Source organism: Pelophylax lessonae (genome assembly GCF_965119305.1).
Source record: "Pelophylax lessonae genome assembly, chromosome: 7".
In the NCBI taxonomy this organism is placed as follows: domain Eukaryota; kingdom Metazoa; phylum Chordata; class Amphibia; order Anura; family Ranidae; genus Pelophylax; species Pelophylax lessonae.
In genome coordinates, this window is record NC_138774.1 from 180,202,189 (window position 1) to 180,227,516 (window position 25,328).

The following is a 25,328-nucleotide window of genomic DNA, read 5'->3' on the forward strand; positions in this document are numbered from 1 at the left end:
GTAGCCAGACACCAGGGAGGGAGACAGGCCCAGAGGGAATGTGGCTGTAAGAAATGCTGGGTGCGGAGTTGATGGGGCCAGATGTAGTGGCTGGCAGACTAGGGGTGCGCTGGCAGTTTTGCAAAGTCTGCGCCCCTACTGTGGAAAGGAGGCAGTCTGCACGTAGCTCTTCGGGTGGAGCAAGATGGTTGACACTCCTGGGGCAAAGCTAGGGGAGCACACGGGCTGGTGGGCAGGAAGGCCAGGCTTCTAGTAGTACCTGTAATGTAGAGGATCCAGCAGGCAGAGGGACCAGGATGCAGCGTGGGCCGAGCGGCCAGGTGTAGCAAGATGGCTGCCGGCTTCCAGGACTAGGCCGAAGCTGCAGTCTCCGCTAAAGATGAAGTCCGGGCGGGAGACTGGCGTTCCAATCGGGCGATATGCCGCCGAAAAAGCACAGGGAGGAGGCTTGGCAGAGCGCAGGGTACTCTGGAGGACCATGCAGGCTGACAGAGGGGAGATGTTAGGGGTGCAGGAATAATAGAGCTCAGGACACACACATCCTATTCCATGCTGTGACAGGCCACGCCCCCCTCATTTTTGGGGGATTTTTTTGAGGTTCAAAATTAGTCTTACACGCCGGTAAATACGGTGCTTGTTCTTCATCTCTGCTACAAGAATGGGAGTTTCTGGAGGCGTTTTTTGGGGGGAGCCTCTCCCTATACCCTGTGCTGTTTCTCGGATCCTTCCTTTTTTGGATCGAGCTACTGCTAACATGTGCTGTGCAGACGTTTTGGGCCGCCTCCTGCATATGGGTATGGTGAGTCTTGGGGTCTCTCAGATCTTGTGTTCCCTCTTGACCCCCTCGAGGAGGCAGCAGGGCCCTCCGGACCCTATCTACAGATGCAATTTTGGCGGTCCCGGGTAGAGATGGCCTTAAAAGCAAAGTGCTAAGAAACTCCCTCCGTCTACCCCTGCCTCATCTGATGTCTCGGGTTCTGAGTCTGATTCAGCCACTGCAGACGTGGGTCTCCCTGATGGGTCCGCTACCTCGCGACCTGTCTCTTCTGATAGTGAAAATGACATTTCTACCTCCACTGCCACGCCGGTGGACGCACTAGCTGTTTTGTGCGCGAGACCCTAAAAATGGAGGACGCAGCTGCGACTGAGGCACAGGTTGCGTTTTGGCACTCACAAGCCATCCAGAGCGGCATAGGTTTTTCCCTTTTGCCGCATATTTTGACGCCATGCTCAAAAAAGAATGGGACCGCCCAAAGCGTTCCTTTTGGGGTGCCTAACAGATTGCTAGAGGCTACTTTTTTAAGGAGTCCCTGAAAAAGAAGTGGACTGTGCCCTTCGGTCTCCAGGCTGAATAAAGCTACCGTGATTCCAGTGGAGGATTCCCCATCCTTCAAGGATCCGGAGGATAGGAAGGCAGAGTCTGTGGCCCGCAATATGTACTCTCTGGCGGGGTCTGCAATGAGACCGGTGTTTACGGTTGCCCTTGTCACGCTAACATTGGCTGAATGGGCTAAGTAACTACACCGTGACTTGGGGGGGTTTGGGGGGGGGGGGGGACGTCTCCCTCCTGCCTATTGAGGAGCTGTTGGGCCAGCTGGTGCAGGGGCTGCAATTTGTTTGCGATGCCACGTTGGACACTTCTCCCATATTGGGCCAAATGTCGGTTTCGGTAGTGGTCCTCTTGCGTATACTTTGACTAAAGTGCTGGTCTGTGGATCAGACTTCAAAGAAGGCCTTGACTGATGTGCCTTTTCAAGGAGATCGCCTATTTGGAGCTACCCTCGATGACGACATTAAGGGTCTCACAGGGGGAAAGAGTACCTTTCTTCCACAGGCTAACAAGGGGAAGGACCCTCATCGCAGACTGGGTCCCTTCTTTTCAGCACTCAAGAAGTTTTTTTTTTTTTTTTTTTTTTTTTGTCCCACAGGCTCAGTCAATAAGGCAAAGCCCTTCAAGGCTCCCTCGGGCGGTTCCAAGCGACCCTGGTCTGGCAAACAAAAGTCTGGTTTCTCCAGACCTGCGGACAAGACCACCTCGGCCTGAAGTTGCACCCTCAACCGTATCTGGGGTGGGGGGATGTCTTTGACGGTTTCTGGACCTGTGGCTATCCCGGATACCAAATAAATGGGTTCAGGAGGTCATACGGTCCACTTACAAGATCGTGTTTCGATCCGTCTCTCCGCTAAGGTTTTTCCCTTCCAATGTGCGACTTCTCGTATTGCTTGCTGGCGCTCTGGGGCAGTACAGGACCTGGTACAACAAGGGGGTAATAGTTCCGGTTACGTGTGCTGAATGTTTTCAGGGCTTCTATTCAACGGTTTTATTCACGGTTCCTAGCAAGGAAGGCAAGGTGCGTCCAATCCTGGACCAGAAGGCACTGAATGGTTCTGTGCGATTTCAGACATTCAAGATGGAATCGGTTCACACGGTGGTCACCTCCCTACATCAGGGGGATTTCCTGGCCTTCATAGACATCAGATGCCTACCTTTACATCCGAATCTGTGCAGGACACCACCAACGGTTTCTCCGTTTTTGCTGTGGGAGAGGATCACTTTCAGTTTGTGGCGTTGCCCTTTGGTCTCGTGCCTCTTCCTTGGGTCTTCACAAAGGTGTTGGCTCCGATTGTGGCGCTGTTGCAGCAGCGGAGGATATCTGTCCTGGGTTACCTGGACGATCTGCTTCTCCGTGCGGAGTCTCCTTCGGTGCTGGAAACAAATTTGGAAATCGCCATGCAAACTCTGAAGGAGTTTGGGTGGATTCTGAACCTTCAGAAGTCACCCTTGGTCCCTTCCACGAGACTGGACTATCTGGGCCTGACTTTGGACTCATCCTCAGCCAGGGTGTTTCTTCCCTCGGAAAAACTCAACTCCAGACTGCCGTTCAGCTGTTGCTGTCCAGCAAATGGTCGTCCCTTTAGACTTGTATGAGAGTTCTGGGACTGATGGTGTCATTCTTTGAGGCGGACCCCTTCGCTCTATTCCACGTCTCAAATGGAACAAGAATCCAAATTCCCTGGACATTCAGATCCAGGTGACCAAGGAGTCCTTGATCTGGTGGCTTTGTTTACCGATGCTCAAGCAAAGGAAATCCTTTCTCCCTATATATTGGACAAATGTCACCACGGACAAGTCTGTCCGGGTGGAGTAGTTCTCGGAAGGTTCTCTGCTCAGGGAGCCTGGTCCCTGGAGGAATCCAGGTTACCGATCAATGTTCTGGAGCTGAGAGCAATCTGGCTTTGTACCTGCAGGGTTGTCCAGTGCATATTGAATCGGGCAATGCCACGGCCGTGGCTTATGTCAATCACCAAGGGGGCACCAAAAGTGTCCTTGCGTGTTTGGAAGTGGCAGGCATCCTTCATTAGGTGGAATGCTTTGTTCCAGCTCTCTCTGCTGTTCACATTCCAGGAGTGGAAAATTGGCAGGCAGATTACCTCAGTCGACAGGCCTTGGATGCAGGGGAATGGTCCCTCAGTGGTCCAGCAGTGGTGCCTTCGTTGGGGGACTCCAGATGTAGATCTGTTGGCGTCTCAGGTCAACTGAAAAGTACAGAGGTTTGTGGCCTGCTCCCGGGACCCTCTGGCAGACACTGCAGATGTGCTGGTGGCCCCATGGGGTCAGTATCAGCTGATGTATGCCTTTCCTCCTCTCAAGTTACTGCCAAGACTTCTTCGCAGGATCAAGGCAGAAGGGTTTCTGATCATCCCTGTGGGTCCGGACTGGCTTCACTGAGCTTGGTACATCGACCTGGTCAGGCTAGTCGCAGACGCTCCTTGGAGACTTCCTCTCAGGGAGGATTTACTGTCTCAAGGGCCAATCTTCCATCCTGCTTTACGGTCACTGGCTTTGACGGCTTGGCTGTTGAAAGCCAGGTGCTGAAGGACAGGGGATTGACTTTTTCATTGATTCCCACTCTGCTTAAAGTGAGGAAAGCGACTTCTAGGAAGATTTATCATTGTACAAAGAAAGGGCTGCCTGCATCTGCTGCGACTATTTCAAGATGGATCAAACAGACAGTTGTGCAGGCTTACTCGATTAAGGGTCAGATTCCTCCTTTCCCTGTTAAGGCGCATTCTACTCGGGCGCATAGTGCTTCCCGGGCTTTTTGCCATCTGGCATCTGTGCTTCAGGTTTGCAAGTCAGCTAACTTGGTCGTCTGTTCACACCTTTACCAATTTTTTTTAGGGTGGATGTGCTTGCATCTGCAGATGCCTCTTTTGGCCCCAAAGTTTTGCAGGCTGCTGTTTAGGGGGCTTTTTGGCCGGCCTTGAGGGTGTTTACAGTTTTTTTTTTTTTAGGTGGGCCTCATCTTGTTCTGCTGAGTCCTATGTTGCCTGGTTTGCTATGTTTAGCCTTGGGAACTTGTTTTTTTCTGCTATTCCCACCCCTCATTTTATGGCACTGCTTTGGGACGTCCCTACTGATATACATCAGAGACTGCACCCCTCAATGAACGATCGAGAACTGGATTTTTGACTTACCGTAAAATCTTTTTCTCTTAAGTTCATTGATGGTACGTAGTACCTTCCCCTCTATTTTGAGTTGGGTTGGTATTCTTTCTCTGACACTGCTTTGATACAAAACTGACATCCTATGCAGGAAGAGAGAGGGTATACCCCCCCCCCCCCCACTGGGACTGCCCATAGGAGTAGCCAGAACTTTTTTGCTGCCTAGTGTCCTACTCCTGTAGGGGGCAGTATAACCCTACTGATATGCATTAGAGACTGCGTCCGTCAATGAACTTAAGAGAAAAGGTTTTTACGGTAAGTCAAACATCCAGTTATATTAGGGAGCTTTGAGTTCTGTATATAATATATACAGTGCCTTGCCAAAGTATTATGCCCCCTTGAACTTTTCAACCTTTTGCCACATTTTAGGCTTCAAACATAAAGATATAAAACTAATTTTTTGTGAAGAATCAACAATAAGTGGGACACAATCATGAAGTGGAACGAAATTTATTGGATATTTCAAACTTTAACAAATAAAAAACTGAAAAATTGGGTGTGCAAAATTATTCAGCCCCCTTAAGTTTATACTTTGTAGCGCCACCTTTTGCTGCGATTACAGCTGTAAGTCCCTTGGGGTATGTTTTCAGTTTTGCACATCGAGAGACTGAAATTTTTGCCCATTCCTCCTTGCAAAACAGCTCGAGCTCAGTGAGGTTGGATGGAGAGCGTTTGTGAACAGCAGTTTTCAGTTCTTTCCACAGATTCTCGATTGGATTCAGGTCCGGACTTTGACTTGGCCATTCTAATACCTGGATATGTTTATTTGTGAACCATTCCATTGTAGATTTTGCTTTGTTTTGGATCATTGTCTTGTTGGAAGACAAATCTCCGTCCCAGTCTCAGGTCTTTTGCAGACTCCATCAGGTTTTCTTCCAGAATGGTCCTGTATTTGGCTCCATCCATCTTCCCATCAATTTTAACCATCTTCCCTGTCCCTGCTGAAGAAAAGCAGGCCCAAACCATGATGCTGCCACCACCATGTTTGACAGTGGGGATGGTGTGTTCAGGGTGATGAGCGGTGTTGCTTTTACGCCAAACATAACGTTTTGCATTGTTGCCAAAAAGTTCGATTTTGGTTTCATCTGACCAGAGCACCTTCTTCCACATGCTTGGTGTGTCTCCCAGGTGGCTTGTGGCAAACTTTAAATGACACTTTTTATGGATATCTTTAAGAAATGGCTTTCTTATTGCCACTCTTCCATAAAGGCCGGATTTGTGCAGTATACGACTGATTGTTGTCCTATGGACAGAGTCTCCCACCTCAGCTGTAGATCTCTGCAGTTCATCCAGAGTGATCATGGGCCTCTTGGCTGCATCTCTGATCAGTCTTCTCCTTGTATGAGCTGAAAGTTTAGAGGGACGGCCAGGTCTTTGTAGATTTGCAGTGGTCTGATACTTCCATTTAAATATTATCGCTTGCACAGTGCTCCTTGGGATGTTTAAAGCTTGGGAAACAGTCAGGTAGGCAGTCTTACCCATGATTGCGGTTTTGAGTAATGAACCAGGCTGGGAGTTTTTAAAAGCCTCAGGAATCTTTTGCAGGTGTTTAGAGTTAGTTGATTCAGATGATTAGGTTAATAGCTTGTTTAGAGAACCTTTTCATGATATGCTAATTTTTTGAGATGGGGAATTTTGGGTTTTCATGAGCTGTATGCCAAAATCATCAATATTAAAACAATAAAAGGCTTGCGCTACTTCAGTTGTGTGTAATGAATCTAAAATATATCAAAGTCTAATGTTTATCAGTACATTACAGAAAATAATGAACTTTATCACAATATGCTAATTTTTTGAGAGGGACCTGTATTTGCTAGGGGACAATCTGCTCCCTGCAATTGTCACTTCAGAAAGATGTATCGGCCCTCAAAGTCAACTAGTATCCCTCACAAAACCAATTGCCACCCATTTTGCTCTTTTAGTGGGTGAATCCCCATAGTACCAGGTCAGAAGATATGTTGAGTATATTTTTTACATTTGAATCTTGTGTAATATAGGTCTCCTGCAAGAAAACAACTTTAGCTAGGAACCGTCCTGGCTCTTCTAATATTTTGTATCTTTGTTTAAGCCTCTAACATTACATGATATTATTTTCAGATGGTCCATTTAATCTGTCTCTTCTCACCTTTCTTTCTTTGCTTATTGCACAATCCCCCCCCCCCCCCCCCGGGTGAGCCGAGCGGGGGACCTATTTTACAGAGCTTCCACATAAACCCAACATTTCGCTTAGGATGAGCAGCCACAATCGGTATTACCACAATTTTCCTTGCCTCACCCCTTTTCCCCCACCCCCTTCACAGAAATCCTGAATATCTTCAGGGTGTCTGTCTTACTGATCTTCCATCCTTTTTTTTTTTTTTTTTTTTTTTCTGATCAAACCGGCTGTAAAACTCCAGTTAGACTGGATTTTGTTTTTTTGTAACCCCTCGACAAGTGGTTTCAAAATCCTTCTTCCTTCTAAGTGTGGTCTGTGACAGGTCAGTAAAAATCTGCATATGTTTGAAACCTTGTAATATCTCAAGGGGTTTTACCTGAGATATTTCTTAGTCTCCTGATCTGTTTCTCCTCTGTCTAATAATAAGTTAGATTTTTCTAATTTTATCAGGCAAGTCATCCCCCTTGTTCCAGTAGACCACATATTCTCAAATTCTTCCTTCTATTCCTGTTTCCCTGGTCTTCTAACTGGTAGGAAAGATCCCTGTGTTCCCTTTTTTTTTTTTTTAATTCCTTCACTTCGTCTTTTAGGACTTTATTATTTTTATTTTTAAATATCCCTAGTTTTGTTTTCCAGCTCTACCACACGGTGTAATAAATGGGCTAAATCTTTAGTGGCGGTTCACATTTATGCGATGTGCTAACGCTGCGAATATACAGCGTGTTCCCGCATCGCATCCGCACAACAGGCAGTTCACACTGCCATATGCGATACACTGGGGTGTCAATTAAAAGTTAACGACCAGATCGCATATCGCAGTGCAATCTGAAAGTTCGCACAGAATCGGATCGCAGTAGTGTGAACTACCATGCGATCCGATTCTGCTGCAGACCAAAAAGGATCCTGTGCTTGTTTCAGTGCGATTGCGTTGCAAATTCAGCCATACACCTGAAGATCACTCCTGGCAGTATCTTCACCACTCTACTGCCTTAAATAGGTTTCCTAACTGCCCAGACATGGTAGCACACAGGTGGAAAACGGGTACCTAGTCCCATATAACGATTTTATCAGTAGGTTCTCATGGTAACTCTAGTATTTATATCAGAACAATAGACCAAATTATATCATGGACATTTTTAGTCATTCAGAAGCTTCAGTAGGCAGACCAACACTGATAACCAACACTGCCTATGGAGATTTTCAAATGCCAAAGTTTGGCGCCTCACTAGCGTGCGCAGTTTTATTAAAGTGTGATATGTTTGGTAGCCATTTACCCAGCGCAACGCCATATTTTATCAAAAATTTGGGTATTGCCTTGCATTGAAATTTATTTAAAATGTATTTATGCATTAGTGTGTAAAATTGCGTTTGATTAAAAAACTGCTGTGCACATTCCGTGTGACATAAAAATTAGAAAAACCTACCATTTTATTCTCCAGGGCCTCTGCTACAAAAATATTTAATGTTCGGGGGTTCGAAGTCATTTTCTAGCAAAAATACAGATTTTTACTTGTGAACAAAGGGTCAGAAGGCATTGTCTTAAAGTGGATTATGGCTGAAGGTGCTATGTGGATGTTGCACTTATGTGGCCAGGCTGTGAAAAAGTCATGTGTCATCGCCATACTCAGGAGGAGCAGCAGAATGTGTTTTAGGGTGAAGTCGCAAGTATGGCAATGCCGTTTGAGAAATAACCTAATGACATTTTTGTTAATTTTCCAAAGATTTGTGGGAAAAAATTATAACTTCAAAAACTCTCAATGCCTTTTACTATATACCCTGGACTATCTACTTTCCAATAAGGGGTAAATTGGGGGTATTTGTACTATCTTGACATGTTAGGGCCTCAAGAAATGATAGGCCATCAGTACATCAGGTGTGATCAATTTTCAGATGTTGGTACCATAGCTTCTAGACTCTAACTTTCACGCAGACAAACTAATATACCTTGATGTGGGTAATTTTTAGCAAAGTAATGTAGCCGTATAAATTTTGGACAAAATTTATAAAGAGAAATTACTTATTTGCAAAATTATATAACCTAAACAAACACTTTTTATTTTCTTCAAAATTTTCGGTATTTTTATCTGTAGCGCAAAAAAATAAAAACCCCAGTGGTGAATAAATACCACCAAAAGAAAGCTCTATTTGTGTGTACCGTGTGATTGTTCATACTATTAAAGCGCTAAAAGCTGAACATTGGCCTGGGAAGGAGGGGGGTCAAAGTGCCCAGTATTGAGGTAGTTAAAGCAGAGGTACACTGCGTCTGCGCCCCACAACCACAAGATATCTAAAGGGGTTTTAAAGGTTCGGCTTTTTTTTTTTTTTTAAATAAAAACACATGTTTAACTTGCCTGCTCTGAGGAAGGGTTTTGCACAGAGCAGTCCAGATCCTCCTCTTCTGGGGTGCCCCGGCGGTGCTCCTGGCTCCTCCTCTTCATCAGGTGCCCCCACGGAAAGTGCTTCAGAGTCCTACTGCTGCATCCTTTGACACACACAGTGGAACACGACCCCCCCCCCCCCCCCCCCATCCCACGCTCCTGTGACTAAATTTGATGGACGGCAGCGGAAGCCAAAGCTGCTATCATCCTGTCCCATGAGATGAAAGCCAGCGGCTGGGCTTGTGTACGGCACTGGAGCGAATGGACTCGGGTAAGAAAAGGAGGGGGGGAGTTCTAGGAGGGCGTTGCAGCAGAGAAGGTTTTTCACCTTTTAATGCACAGAATGCGTTAAGAGTAAAAAACCGAGGCTTTACAGTCTCTTTAATTCTCTATTGATAATCAGATCAAGCTCCTCCGTCCATCTGTCTCCCCCTTATATTTGTCTGTGAAATCTCTGTGCAAAAACACCCCCTAGCATTTCTGGCCATAGCAGTCTTTGAGTAAAAGCAGATGATCTGCCCTTAGATGAAACCCCTTCTCCCCAACTTAAGATCCCTGGGATATATGACCTCATTTACCCGAGCCTGGAAGTAGAAGATATGTGAAAGGCGGGGGGGGGGGGGGGAATGAAGAGTATGATAACCTTTATTTACTAATGCTAGCACCATAAGGATTAAAAATAGTCCATGTTAATTGAGAGTGAAGTTCTGCTTTTAAATTTACATATCCTAGCAACAAGGGTTTTAAAGGCTGTTTGGTGTGTGTTTTGTTTTTTTGTTTTTTTCTATTATTATTATTGTTGTTGTTGTTATTATTATTATTATTATACACTAGAGCTGCACGATTCTGGATAAAATGAGAATCACAATTTTTTTTGCTTAGAATAAAGGTCACGATTCTTGGCGTAAGATCTTTTACATTATAAAAAAAAAAAAAATTAGGCTAGCTTTACGTTTTTTTTTTTTTTTTTTTCCCTCTATCGTTCATTGACGGATGCAGTGTTCTGATGCATATCAGTAGGGTTATATTGCCCCCCCTACAGGAGTAGGACACTAGGCGGAAAATAAAAATTATGGCTACAGCTATAGGCAGTTAAAGGGGGTATACCCTCTTACTGCATAGGATGTCAGTTTTCATCTGCCGAGTCAGGAGTAAGGACCTAGTCCCTTGCTGGGATCTCTGGTCCCGTTTTTTTTTTTTATTTTTATTTTTTTTTAAATGTAGATAATTTTTTAGCTAGCTTTCTCCTGATTTTTTCCTGTGAATTCTACAAGCAACTATGCCGGATATGGGCGACGGGCTGGATGTATAGATCCAGTGGTGACCCCAGCCAGCGAGTGCACGCAGACCTTAGCTCCGTGCTGTGTCGGCCGCAACACAGTCCCACTGGACGGGGATTGGCCCCGCGAGTTAAACGTCTCGTCGGGTCCAGGCCCGAGTCGCAGAGTTCCTATTTGGCCGACAGCCCCCCCCCCCCACACACACACTTCGGCAGGGAAGGGTCCTGTCAGGAAGTGGCGATCTCCTGTGTTCCTGGTATTGTGAGTAAATGTCCCCGCCCCCCTTTTCCCCCTGAATTTGGGGTGGACGCAGGCCTCTCCTTGGGACGGTTGTGCGGGGAGGGGGTCGCGTTCTGTACCTACAGGGCCCACCTGCTGTTTGATTACGCTGTGGAGTCTAGGGTCCTCGGATGCTCCGCTCGCCGTGTGGGCCGCCATTTTCTTGTAGCCACACGTGCGGCAGGGAATTGGCGGCCATCTTGGTGCACCCGGTTCGGCTATTTTGCGGTGGATTCTCTGCTAGGATTCTGTATGGGAGTTCACGTATGGCCCAAAGAAAGGGCTGCCTGCGTCTGCTGTGCCTATTTCCAGATGGATCAGACAGACGGTGGTGCAGGCTTTTTCAATTAAGGGTCAGGTTCCTCCTTTCCCTGTTGAGGCGCATTCTACTCAGGCGCTTAGTGCTTCCTGGGCTTTTCGCCATCAGGCATCTGTGCTTCAGGTTTGCAAGGTGGTGAAAAAACAAAACAAAAAAATCGGAGTTCTGCCTAAGCAGAACTCCAGCAAGAAAATTGCAATTAAAGCTCCACACCGGAATTGATGCAAAACGCTCTTTATTGAAAAATAGGCTGGCAAAACAATTCCAGCTGCTAAAAGTACAGCTGGCAAAAAAGACCCCCTGTGACACTCAGTGTAAAACCTATATAAACCCAGTCATTCACAACACTGCACTTAAAATGGGCCCCATGCATCCATACTTGCACACCACATTTTAACCTTTTTTCTTTTTAACTTCATGAAAAATGTGCACAGTATCATTCACTTATCACAATTCAAAGAAAACCCCCCAGATGACACTGGGATGTGAGAAAAGGAGAGAGAGAGTGTTTGAGCAGCCATATGGCTTTGAACCTAAGTAGTTAGACCTCCGGGTGAAAGTCCTGGATGCGTTGACCTCATCAGCGCGAAGTGTCCGCGTTCCATCTTGCGTTCAAGCCGCGCTCTGGGGACTTCCGGGTTCTTCCGGCCTCTGGACGCCGCAACCATGAACGATGCAGCGGGGACTGTGTGAATCTGTTGGCAGCTGTCTACGACTCTTACCTTACCAGGGGGACTGTCTGATGATCGGATGTCGGCCATTATATATCAAAAGTGCAGGGTAAGCAGCTACTTAGGCCCAATAGGCTATAACGAGAGACTATGGACTTTTGAATTTCCATGCTCACCCTGACCCTAAGAAGCGGTATAACTGACTTTTATTGCGCAGACACATGAATATGGCTGCCACATTCCATTCCATCTTATTCCTTTTTAACTGCTGTTCTGGAGCTAAGTTTAGCTATTTGACGGGCTTGAAGGTCATCCACCAATGGGGGGCAGCTATCTTTTAGCTCCATGAGGAAAATTCCAGGAAATTGGACCAAATCTGATTCATCATTAATGTAACAGTCTTGGTTGTGAGCTTTTGGACTGCTTGTTTACATTGTGACTACCCCCATACATAACATTGTGACTACCCCCATACATAACCATGACCATAGCCTGGATGTGGTACCAAAATTATTTTCAGCAATGCCTTCTATGTTTGCTTTGTATGTGATGGAATGCTTTGATACCATATGATTTTGCCATCCAGCAATACAAGACCATCTCCCTACTAAGGGAACATGAACTTAGCATCCATCAGCGTCCCTACCAGGACTTTCACCTGGAGGTCTAACTACTTAGTGTTTGAGCAGCCATATTGCTTTGATCCTTTCTTTTTTTTTCCCTCTCTCCTTTTCTCACATCCCAGTGTCATCTTGGGGGGGGGGGGGTTGGTTGTTTGAATTGTGATAACAAGTGAATGATATTGTGAACATTTTTCATAAAGTTAAAAGAAAAAGGTTCCAATGTGGTATGCAAGTATGGATGCTTGGGGCCTATTTTATGTGCGGTGTTTGTGAGTGACTGGGTTTATATGTTTACATTGACTGTCACAGTGGGTCTTTTTTGCTTGCTGTACTTTTAGCTGGAGTTGTTTTGCCAGCCTATTTCTCAATAAACGGTGTGTTTTGCATCAATTCCAGTGCTGAGCTTTAATAGCAACTGTCTTGCTGGAGTTCTGCTTAGGCGGAACTCCGATTTTTATTTTTGTTTTTGATACTTACCCATAGTTGCTGAAGCTCCCGATCTCAATTGACCGAACGGTAACCAAATTACCAGGAAGTACCATTCCCAATAGTGATTGGGTATCTATATGGTTTCAGGATCCCATGAAACTGTTTTTGTTTTTGGTTTTGCAAGGTGGCTACCTGGTTGTCTGTTCACACCTTTACCAAATTTTTGAAGGTGGATATGTTGGCATCGGTTGATGCCTTTGGCCACAAAGTTTTGCAGGCTTAGGTTTAGGGGGCTTTTTGGTTTTCCTTGAGGGTGTTAACTGTTTTTCAGGTGGGCCTCATACTGTTTTGAGGAGTCCCGTGTTGCCTGGTTGGCTGGGTCTAGCCTTGGGGACTTATTTTTTTTCCTGCTGTTCCCACCCCTCATTTTATGGCACTGCTTTGGGACGTCCTCGCTGATATGCATCAGAGGACTGCTTCCGTCAATGGACAATAGAGAACTGGATTTTTGACATACCGTAAAATCCTTTCTCTTAGGTTCATTGACGGACGCAGTACCCGCCCCTCTATTTTGAGTGGGTTTGGTATTGTTTTCTGACACTGCTTTGCTACAAAACTGACATCCTATGAAAGAAGACAGAGGGTATATACCCTGGGACTGCCCATAGGCGTAGTCAGAACTTTTTCTACCTAAGTGTCTTACTCCTGTAGGTAGCAGTAGAACCCTGATATGCTTCAGAGGACTGTCTGTCAATGAACCTAAGAGAAAAGGATTTTACAGGAAGTCAAAAATCCAGTTTTTCATATTCATTAGTAGTACATATTCACAAGTAGTTATTTTTTCCCCAAAAAACAATTGTTTGAAAGACTTCTGCGCAAATTCAGTGTGACATAAAAGATTTCAGTGATCACCAATTTATTCTCTAGGGTCTCTGCTAAAATATATATATTAGGGATGCACCAAAATTTCCGGCCGAAAATGGGCCTATCCCATTTCGGCCGAAAATGGGTTAAAATGCCGAAATTAATGGCCGCAGCGCAGGTTTGAAAAGTCCCTGATTCTCCCGTCCGTAGGATAGGAGAATCAGTCTGTTCAATTAGGTACCGTGGCTGCAGCAGAGCGCAGCGTCTGTGACACCTCGTCTATCACACAGCAGCGAGCAGTACTCACCCCTCCCAGACACGGACAGGAGAGGAGAAAGACACACAGCTCATCCTCCTCCCCCTCCCACCCCAGTTTTTCTGTCTGCCCGGGGCCGCCCACTCTCCTATCTCGGCGTATGTGCAGGACAGAGAGGGAGATGTGGGCGGGAAATATGCAGAACAGCAAGCAGCTACGTACACATTCCAAGCCTCATGAATGAAATCTGAGCCATCCTTTTTTTTTTTTTTTTTCTCTAGCAAAGCGTCCACATGACAACCAGTGAAACTAGTTGTTAAAACTCTTGGGCTATCTTGACCAGTATCTGCCAAAAGCTCCCTGTCTTTGAACTGAAAAGAAGCAGTGCAGAAATGGCAGTAACAAACACCAAATTATTCCAAACACAGTTCAATTACTTTGCTGTTTGTAATTAAGTTTATTCTAATGTTTGAAATAATGTCAGTTTTTAAGACATGTACTTTATTTGAAGGTTACCCTGAAGCAGCAAATTTACTTTTTTACTTTGTATGTATACACAATGTTTCATTTAAGTTTATGCAATTCTGTGTTCTATAGGAACATAAAAATAAATCTTGCATTAAAAAAAAAAAAAATTAACCCCTTTTGTACTGCATTAGTGCAACCAGTATCAGTGCAGCCAGTGTTAATTAACACTGATACTGGTTGCACTAATGCAGCACAAAGGGGTTAATTAACTGCCACTGGTTGGTCACTAATGCATCAGTGACCATAAGTGGCAATACATTAACCCCCTCATGCTGCATAATACAAATACCTTTGGTAATTAAATTAACCTCTTGCCAACCCATCACAGTACATATACTGTGACAGGGTGGCAGCGACAGGTGTACGTCGCTGCCTGTTTTTTGTGTATGCCCTGTTCTATCTAATTTAAAATTATTTGGGGGAAAAAGTCATTTTCGGTTTCGGTTTTCGGCCAAGGGCATCCTGCATTTTCGGTTTCGGTTTCGGCCCAGAATTTTCATTTCGGTGCATCCCTAATAAATTATATATATATATATATATATATATAATATATATAATATATATATATATATATATATAATATATATAATATATATAATATATATAATATATATATATATATAATATATATTATTTGGGGGGTTTTAAGTCATTTTCTAGCAAAAAATACTGATTTGAATTTTTAAGCAACAAGTGTTAGAAAAAGGCTTGGTCTTTAAGAGGTTAAACTTCCCTCACTGACGGAATTTCATTCCTTTAATCTAAAAGAATCAAATGATACATTGTAAAACATTGTTTATAGTTATCTAGCAGCTTTAAAAATGTTGATAAAGGTTTGCATGAGGCTTTTTTTTTTTTGACAGCTGTGAGAGCAGAGAACAGCTCTGTAAGAATTGGACATGCCGTTTTTAGGATCGGCAGGGTGTGAGATCGAGTTTTTTTTTTTCCTAATCGTTAATCCTGCAGCTCTATAATACACATGTTTATACTTGCCTGTTCTGTGCGGTAGTAGTGCCCAGAGCGCCCCCGAGCCTTCTTCTGGGGTCCCCACCAGTGCTCTTGGCTCCTCTTCTCTGTGTGCCATCATAGCCATTTTCTACACGTGGGGCACGTGTGGGATTGCTCCCAGGCTGGTCTGCATCACCCTGCAGTTCTGCCATGTTTTGAAGTTTTAGCAGCCAGCCAGCATCTACCTTGTTTCCAGCGCTGGCTACAAAGGGGGAGAACCCTGTTGCTGTAGGCAATACAAACTTTGTTATGCTGTCTTTACACATGGGTACATTTACAAAGCGGCTACCTAATTTCATGTGCTGGGGATGTACCCACAATAGCTTACGCCTCTGTAATGAATATCCATGGAAAAAACTGAATTTTTGTTAAAGAATAATCATTTGATTTTTAGCCTCCTAAAATAAATTTCTCTTTTGACAGGGAAAATGTCTCAAGACTCTAAAGGGCCACAGCAACTATGTCTTCTGCTGCAATTTCAACCCACAGTCCAACCTCATTGTGTCTGGTTCTGTAAGTATAATTTTCAAAGTAAAAAAGGTACAGTACAAGTTAGGCATAAAAATATCACTTTTGAAAATGACTCTTAGGATGGAATGTTAGGTAATGTAACATTTGCCTGGCAAAAGGCAACAAGGAAACTATTGCCCACGATACAAACCTTACAGGTGGTATTTGTTGTTTTTGGTACTTTGACAACATTCATGCATAGATCCAGATCTCATGATTCAGATAATCTGAATCCTATCCCCAAACCTTGGGCCTCCATTTGGCTTTTCACCACGCTCCCACCACCCTACACCCTCTGCCAGCAGCCTCAACCCTCAGAACCTAGTCTCCATTCCTCCTCTCCCGATACTAGCCTCTCCTCCTCCTTTGCCCTCTTGAAGGCCTGCTCTGTCTGTAACAAGCTCGCTTCCCTCCCTGACCTCTTCATCACAAATTCCTTTAACCTACTCGCCATCCCAGAAACATGGCTTTATAATTCCGATACTACTTCTCCCGCTTCCTAGACCAAGTGTACGGAAGGGAGGTGGAGTGGGAATCCTCCTAGCCCCATGCAGCACCTATCGGGTACTTCACCCAACTCCCTCTGTGACATTCTCCTCTTTTGAGGCTCATTGTATTAGTCTATTTTCTCCTGTTTCTTTAAGAATCTGTCATCTACCGACCCCTGCACTAGTATCAACCTTCCTTGATTTCTCGCCCTGTCTACCCTACTTTCTCTCTTCTGAAATCCCCACAATCATTCTTGGTGACTTAAACATCCATGTTAATGCTAATACTACTACTGCTTCTAAACTTCTCAGTCTAATCATCTCTTGACCTGAAGCAATAGTCAGTCTCCTTCACACTCTACTGGCAACACCCTTGACCTTGTCTTCTCCTATCTATGCACTCCATGCAACCTTTCTAACGAACCTCTCCCACTCTGATTACCACTTTATAAGTTTTGCTCTCTCTCCCTGTCTTCCACTTCCTCTCCCTCCAACCGCCTAACAGTTAGCTGTAGAAACCCTTGCCACCTCAACCCTTCTCTACTCTGCTACTGACCATTTATATGACAAATTATCACCCCTGTCATGCCCCATCCTAACCACTTCCAGCTAGAACAGCTCACTGTTATCCTCCCTAGACAAGCTCGCTCCCCTGACTACACGCAAAATTGCTCCCCGGCCGCTACAACCCTGGCAAACAGACACCAGAAGTCTCAGAAAATGTAGCCGTGGTCTTGAGCGCCTGTGGCATAAGACTTAAGTCCCCAAAAGTCTTCAACCAATATAAATCTGCCCTCCTAAAATACTATTCCTGCCTTCTCACTGCCAAGCAAACCTATTTTATCACACTCATTCAAACTTTCTCAAAGAGTCCCCCTCTTTTCTCTACCTTAACTCTCTACTCTGTCCTCCACCAACTTCACCCTCTAACTCACTCACTGCCCAGGAGATCGCCAATCACGTCAAAAATAACATCTAAACAATTCGCGAGGAGATCTCAAATGTGCAGAAAACTCCCCCACTTAACAACCCATGTCCACAGGTACAATCATTACTTTCCTCGTTCAACCCTGCTAGTATTAATGAGGTTGCTGGACTTTTATCTAACACACATCTAACCACCTGCCCCCTGGATTCTGCTCCCTCGCACATGCTACGCTCACCCTCTGACAAACCCTCTTACAAACTCCTCGAACGATTGATCTACAACCGACTGAGCGACCATCTGACTAAACTAACTTCTTGATCCATTTCAGTCCTGATTTCACCCTCAACATTCCACTAAAACTGCTCTACTTAAACTCTCAAATGACCTACTAACAGCAAACTCCAATGGACACTAATTTGTACTACACCTCCAGGACCTCTCTGCTGCCTTTGACACAGCGGACCACAACTCCTCCACTCCCTTGGTCTCCATCACCCCTTCAGTCCATCATGAACGCTGCTGCCAGGCTCATCCACCTTACAAACCGCTCTGTCTGCTACCTCTTTGCCATTCCCTCCATTGGCTGCCACTCAATCTATGAATTAAATTAAAGTTACTAACCATAACTTGCAAAGCCATCTATAACTTTGCACCCAGCTACATCCCTAACCTGGTCTCAAAATAACCAACTCATTCTCTTCATTCCTCCCAGGACCTCTCGCTAGCTCCCTTATCACCTCTTCCCATACTCTCCTCCAGGACTTCTCCCGAGCCTCTCATTCCCTGGAATGCTCTAGCCCAATCTGTCCAACTATCTCCTATTTTATCCACTTTCAGACGATCCCTGAAAACGCATCTAACCATTAGATGCATGGTGTGGCTAAAAAGCTGGTCTGCGGCCCAGGTTTCGAAAGACTGTCAGATCTCCCCTTTACAGTGGACCGCCTATTTGTTTTTTTGTTTTTTGAACTTATCAATGGGTGGGAAGAGTACTCTTCTTCCTCAGTCCGCTAAGGTAAAGTCTCCGTCAGTCGGTGCCCTTATTTTTCAGCACACAGGCGGCCCTTTTGTGCCTCCGGCACGCAGAAGAAAGGATCTAAGCCATTTAGATCTGGGGGTTCCAAGATGTGGCCCGGGTAAGCCGAGAGCAGGTCCCTCCAGATCTGCAGACAAGTCTCCTGCATGAAGGGGCGCCCTCACCTGTAACTGGGGTGGGGGATGTCTGTTTCTTTCCAGAACCATATGGATATCCTTGATTCAGGACAAATGGGTTCATGAACGGATTTGATCGAGTTTCAAGACTACTGGTTTGGCTTGGTCTCCCGCCAGTGGCAGTCTGTGTAGTGTAGTCTGTGGCATCACCACAGCCATTTTCCCCTAGTATGGCGGGATGCTGGAGGCAGCCGGAGCCGCGTGGAGATGCCAGGTCTCATGCTCTGCCCGGGATATATGACTTGGATGCCGTTTCTGGGTGAGAGTTGCGGCGCTCCTCCGGCTGGTAGGGTCTCTCTCCTCCCTCTTCCCCCTCAGTATAAAGGGGTTCCTTAGTAGTGCCATTTTTTTTTCTTTTTTTTTTTTTGCGTGGTCTCCCTTATCCTATGGAGCCTCAGGGTCACATCTCCCCCACTGACCCCCTCATGGAGAGGTGGCAGGTCCCTCAGAAACCCCACCTCCCCGTTGTTGCACTGACGGCGGTCCAATGGTCCTTGGTTTTCCAGGTCGAAGTGGGCTGGGGGCAAAGGCCCAGGATGAAGCATCCCCGGCCTTCTTTTGTTCAGCTTGTCTCATCTGATTCTGGGCCTGGTGCTGCTGTGGACGTAGTTCGTCCAGGGGGACACTTAATATCACACCCCCTCGATCCGTCCTAGAGTAAGGATGATTCCTCCATGGTTGCAGCAGCGAATGAGAGCTCTTTTAGATTAACTTTATACTGCAGTGCAACACAATTTAAATATGGAGGATATGGCTCATGTGGCTCTCTTGGTACACACAAGTCATGTTGCACAGCTAAGGTTTTTTTATTATTTTGACAGGTTTATCTATAAGGAATGGGAGCAACCAAAGCAACCATTTCTGGTCCCCAAACATTTCTCAGTACATTACCCCTTTGAGGAATCTCTTTTAAAAAAGTGGACCCGCCTGTTTCCAGGTTGAATAAAGCAACCATGATCCCAGTAGAGAAATCCCCATCCTTTAAAGACCCGGCTGACAGGAAAGCAAAGGCTGTGACGTGCAGCAGGCTTACTATGAATGGTTCGGCATTGCAACCACTCGACACCAGCCCTGGTGTCTCACACCCTAACTGAATGGGCCAAGCTTTCTCACTGCCACAGCCTTAGAAAGGGAAGGAGCCTCGTTGCTAACGTGGACCTTTCTTCCCAGCCCGTAGAAAATTACTTTGTGCTCCCGGGGCTGCAGACAAGGGAAATAAATCTTTCAAGTTTTCCCTGGGAGGTTCTAAGCAACCTTGGTCTGGTAAGCCTAGAGCTGGCTTCTCTGGATCTGCAGACAAGACCTCTTCAGCATGAAGGTCTGCCCTCACCCATAACTGGGGTGGGGGGACATCTTTGCGGCTTTCCGGCCCCGTGGACTTCCTTAGTGAGCGTCAAGGGGATCCACAAAATTATTCTTTTGGGGATGCCAAAAAAGGGGTCAAAGTTTGTCAATTTTGGTTTTTTTAGGTCCTGGGTCTCCTTGTGCAGATATAATACCTGCAAAGGTTTGGGTGACGTCCCAACTACCCTAAGGTCTTCCCTATCCCTGTCCGGGAAATCAAATTACCTAGGTCAGGTTTTAATTCTGACCAGCGTGGGCCTTCCTCTGGACAAACATCTTGAACCACAGGCCATGATTCACCAGCTGCTGTCACATAGACAACTCTCTCTCCCGTCTTGCATAAAGGTTCTGGGTCTGGTGGTATCCACCTTCAAGACAGTTCTGTTTGCACAGTCTTACATGCAGCTCCTTCAGCAGGTTTGACTCCATAGGAGATTCTTGCAAAGGTCACGGGTTCCTCTGGCAGATGCTGCAGGCGTCCTAGGGGTATGGTAAGGTCAGTATCCTTCTCGGCCCAAGCTTCTGCGGTTCCTGTGTGGAATCAAGGGCTAGGGTCAATCATTCTGGTGGCTGTAACTGTCCCTTGGGGGCTATCTCTTAGAGAGGACCAGTTATCTCAAGGGCTGATTCACCATCCTGCTTTAGTCGCTTGTTTTAATGGCTTAGCTATTGAAAGCCAGGTACACCTACTATGGTGAAGTCGACTTCTTGCAAGATATACCATTTCTCACCTCACCTTCCAGGACGGCCAACGCATGAGATGATAGGCTCTTCCCTACAGGAAACACAATCCAGATACAATTTAAAAGGCCCCACCCTTCCCCTTGTTCCTCAGTTTAGATTGTGTTTCTTCCTACAGCGAAACATTTGTTTTTTATTTATTTTTTTCTCTGACCTGAAGACTTGGAAGTCTGATGGTCCCCCTGTGAGCCAGGTTCAGGAATGCCGGTGAGAGCTGCAATCTACCTGCTGCCTCCTCAGGCTTCTCACAGGTCGCCCCCATTTGCACAGGCCATCGGTCACCAGGGTGTCCCTCTAGGCCTGTCTCTGGCTATCGAGCAAAAAGCCAGCCGGGACGTGCGCTCAGGCCGCGCTGTGAGACCGGAACCTCCGGCCGAGCGTCAGCAGGCGGAGCATGCATAGCGCCGCATGGAATACCTGGTGGCCAATTGTAAACGCAACATTGACATGGCTAGTGTCTTCTGTACCTTGTTGACTATCAGAAATGCACGACATAGTCTAGTGGTTTTCTGACATAACTATACCTTGTTGCTCATCAGAAATGAGAACTTGAAAGTTTGTATCTTTTCTGGTATGTTACATGAAGGTACCTTGTCAGGTATCGGCAATACACAGCATGGGAGTTCGTGTCTCTTCTGTCTTTATATGGGCTTTGTTGCTGATTGCGTTACACTTTAGAAATACTCAGCAGGAATGCATTGTCTTACTGTTTCTGTCTTTACATTTGGCTGCGCATCTGTGTACTCAATAGTGCAGACGCTTGGGTCTTCCTATTTTTATTATAACCCATGTTTATTTCATTTTTAAAAAATATACAACTAGGAAGTTGTCTTGTCGGGTCTAGTTTATCTAGCGGCACTTCAGAAATACACGTCTGTCTGCATCTATTTTTCTGGGACTGTGCGTCAGTGGCCTGCTATAGGTGTGATCACTTTTGTTACAGACCTTGTATCCCCAGGGAAATGGAAGGGCCAGAAGCTCTGACTGCAGAAGCGTCAGATGCCAGAAGACACAGTCCCTTTTTGTTAGGTCATACCAGAGGCCTTCCTCTGCTTAAAAACCTGGTAAGGTCGTAGGACCCTAGAAGAGGGTGATAAAATATCATCCTCTTGCCTTTAAGAACTTTGTGCATAGGAGTATGGTAGTCTAAAGAGGCAGTATCAGAATCTGTCTTACCTGTATACCTTACACAATAGGTTACATTTCGGGATGTATCTCTCTTGGGTACCCAATGGTATTGAAGTGGCTTAGCTCCTTTCTGCTTAATTGTGGACAGATCTATAAGGAGTGGTTTAGGGTGCCAGACATCAGGTAGGATACCTGATCTCTACAATATGGTCAAAACAGTCTGGGACCTTGCTCCTTTCCGCTTAATTGCGAAGGAAATCGCTTTGCATGCCTTGGATGCGGTCTGGGTGATTAGGGAGTACCTGGCAGCTAAGGAGTCTTTTAGGAAATCGCTCACTATTTGTGCTCACGGATGGGCCTCGGAAAGGTTTGTCCGCTTCCTCTGCGGCCATTTACAGATGGATCAGACAAACTGTTCAGACCTATTCCATCAAGGGTTAGGTTCCTCCTTTCCCTGTCGAGACTCACTCTACTAGGGCGCTTGGTGCCTCTGGGCTTTCTGACATCAGGCGTCAGTGACGCAGGTTTGCAAGGTGGCCACCTGGTCGGTGGTGAACACTTGTGCAAAATTCGATACAGAGGATGTGTTGGTATCTGGAGATGTTTCCTTTGACGGCAAGGTTTTGCAGGCTGCTGTTTAGAGGAACCTGGTCCTCTTTGTGTTCTTTTCAGGTGGGCTCCAGTTGCTTTGGTTGAGCTCCTGTTTACCTGGTTGACTATAGTTTAGCCTTGAGAATTTTTTTCGCTGTTTCCCACTCTTCATATTTATTGCTGCTTTGGGACGTCCCAATAGTTGTGACGAGTAAGAGCTGTGTCTGTCAATGAACGAAAGAGAAAATGGGACTTTTGACTTGCCGTAAAATCCATTTCTCTGATGTTCATTGACGGACACAGCACCCACCCCTCTGTGAAGTTGTAATTCTGACACTGCTATAGGTACACAGTTTTGTTACAAGCAGAGAGAGAGAGTATACTCCCTGGGAATGCCCATAGGCATAGCCAGACTTTTTTCTGTCTAGTGTCCTACTTTTTTAGGGGGCAGTATAACCCAATGGTTATAATGATCAAGAGCGGAGTAGGTCAATGAACATCAGAGAAATGGTTTTTACGGTAAGTCAAAAATCCCATTTTTACAATGGTCTCTGCTTCCAACTCCAATTCAGGTGCACAAAACTTCCAGTCCAAGCCCATTTTCAGGTTTCAGCACTGTCTCATTTGCATGACAGTTGCTTAGCCATGCAACACTACCTAAATTAAATGAAAAGCGAGAGTAAAAACATGCACTAAAAGATCTAGGTTTATACTAATAGATGGCTGCTGCTGTTCATCACAACATGAAAAAAATATACAGGATTTAGAACCACAGAGCAAACTCCATGATTAAACCTTATAATATAGATACAAAATACACTAAATGTGCCTAAAAACCTTAAGTGCGTGGACAAATATGGTATATCTGCCTTACATAAAATACATATAATGCAAAAATCCTATATATCCATATATCCAATGTGCAAATAGTCCAACATATTAGGATATGCCAGTAATCGGTGCACCAGCTTTCGTGCTCAAAAATAAGTTAAAGTGACAAGCATGTAGCCAGTGAAGAATCCTTGATATTACTCAAAAGTGCTTCCGTAGGGGAAAAAATGTGTGTGTATAAATCAAGGCCCCCCCCCAACCTGCATTAGATCCTAATATGCCTTTCCTAGAGGAGGGTGAAAGTTTAGACTCGAGTAACTAAAACTGTAATTTTGGTGTATTCAAATAAAAGCACAGATGTAGTATTTGAGGACACTAATATATCTTATCCCAAAGTTCACACGCGTGTTGAACAATAAGTAAAACTCATATTGCTTTATTAGTACACCAAGCATGTTATCTCTATTTTGACATTCGAGTTGGCACAGGGCAGAATGAATTTTTTTTTTTTTTTTTTTTTTTGCTGTGTTAGGATAAGAGATACATAAAATAAAAAATGTAAGGACTCTTGCTTCTCTATTTTAATATGGTCATATTCTACAAAGGTATTTAATGTAAATGTTTTTAATGAAGCTTTTAATGATGTATACATTTATTATTGTAAATCAGTAGAATAAAATAGACAGCGCTCCAATACTGATGCGAGTACAAAAGTGTATACTACTATAACCAATGTGCTTCAATGTGTGTGTAAATATATATACAAATATCACCAAAGTGCTTAAATATAAAAAAAAGCTAAGTGACTGCACAGTGTGCAATAACTGCAAAATATAACTGAATCAGTCCATAATTCATAAATAGTGAATATCCACAAGTGAGTCAATCTAGTCCAATTGGCTAAAAAGTGTTATCGTGCTTAATAGGTGCCAGTAAACAATGCTTGGTGTAATCTTCAGTGGGAAAATCCAATTAACTGCAAAAGTGCTCTTGTGCTGGATTAGGTAAATGGACAATACTTGGCAAATTCCAGTGGGATTTGTGAATATATTTAATTGATCAAACTGTTATCCTGTGCGCACCTATTCAAGTGTTTATCACTCAGCCCCGGTTCACACTTATGCAATGCGGGAAGGCTGCGAATCCGCAGCCTGTTCCCGCATCGCAAACGCACCCCCGGCAGTGCACACTGCCATATGCGATACGCTGGGGGTGTCCATTTAATCTTAACGACACCCCCAGTTTGATCGCATATCGCAGTGCGATCTTGCAGTTCGCGCAGGATCAGATCGCACAAAGGGTCCTGTGCGTGTTTGCTGCGGGTGCGGTGCGAATTTAGCCATACAAAGTGGCTAAACTCGCACCGCACAGCCGATCGCATGTAATGAAGGAGCAGTGCGCTCCGACATGACATGCGAACGCCGCAGCCGCATAAGTGTGAACCGGCTCTTAAATTTTCATTCTTACAATAATATTTAAAAATAACTAAATATGAAGGACAAGATTCATATTTAAAAGTAGTTAACTTCTTCCACAGGTGTTTAAATAAAAAGAAAAATTAAACGCAGTGAATCCAAAAACCTATGGACAATAAAACATGGAAAATTCCACAAATGTGTGGTCATTGTTAAATCTTTTTGTTTCAGTGGGTTTTCTTTATATAACCCTTTAGGGTCCATTCACACTAGTCCGACTTGTCAGACTACTTGGTCAGCCTGACAAGTCACGCACTGTTGCGGTCCATTGACTGGTACAGGAGCCGTTCTAATAGGAGAGATGCAAGTCGCTCCGACTTAGAAAAAAAAGTCCTGTACTACTTCGGGGTGACCTGGAGCGACTTGCATAGACATTAATTTTATGAAGTCTGTGCAAGTCGCGCCGAAGTTGCGCTGCACGCGACCTAGTGTGAACTACGGAGCGACGTAGTGTGAACCGAGCCTTACTGGTTTCATGCTAGTAAGTGTAATAAACTGTGCAGGCAGTACTAGGTTTTTCATGGGCAACAGAGGGAGCAGAGAGCTGCATTTAACTACTGAGCCTCAGGGAGGGCCCTGTGGGTGTAATGCAAATCAAGACTTTAGTCTGGCCTAATAAATTTTTTTTTTTTTTGTCTAGTTTGATGAGAGTGTCCGGATATGGGATGTGAAGACTGGGAAGTGCCTGAAGACATTGCCTGCTCACTCTGACCCTGTCTCTGCTGTAAGATGTTCTGCTGATGGTTTTTCTTGCAGTTTTCTAAAAATCTATTCACATAGCTGG

The 25,328-nt window shown here is 45.0% G+C and overlaps 1 protein-coding gene across 2 annotated transcripts in view; it reads left to right on the forward strand.

Annotated features, from left to right (window-relative positions):
* Nucleotides 1-25,328, forward strand: part of WDR5 (WD repeat domain 5) — a 108,306-nt gene that overhangs the window by 23,247 nt on the left and 59,731 nt on the right. For both annotated transcript variants that reach the window (XM_082264326.1, XM_082264327.1), the window contains exons 6-7: nt 15,720-15,809; nt 25,185-25,268. In XM_082264326.1, coding sequence (XP_082120452.1) covers nt 15,720-15,809; nt 25,185-25,268 — 174 coding nt within the window. The remainder of the gene's footprint in view (nt 1-15,719; nt 15,810-25,184; nt 25,269-25,328) is intronic.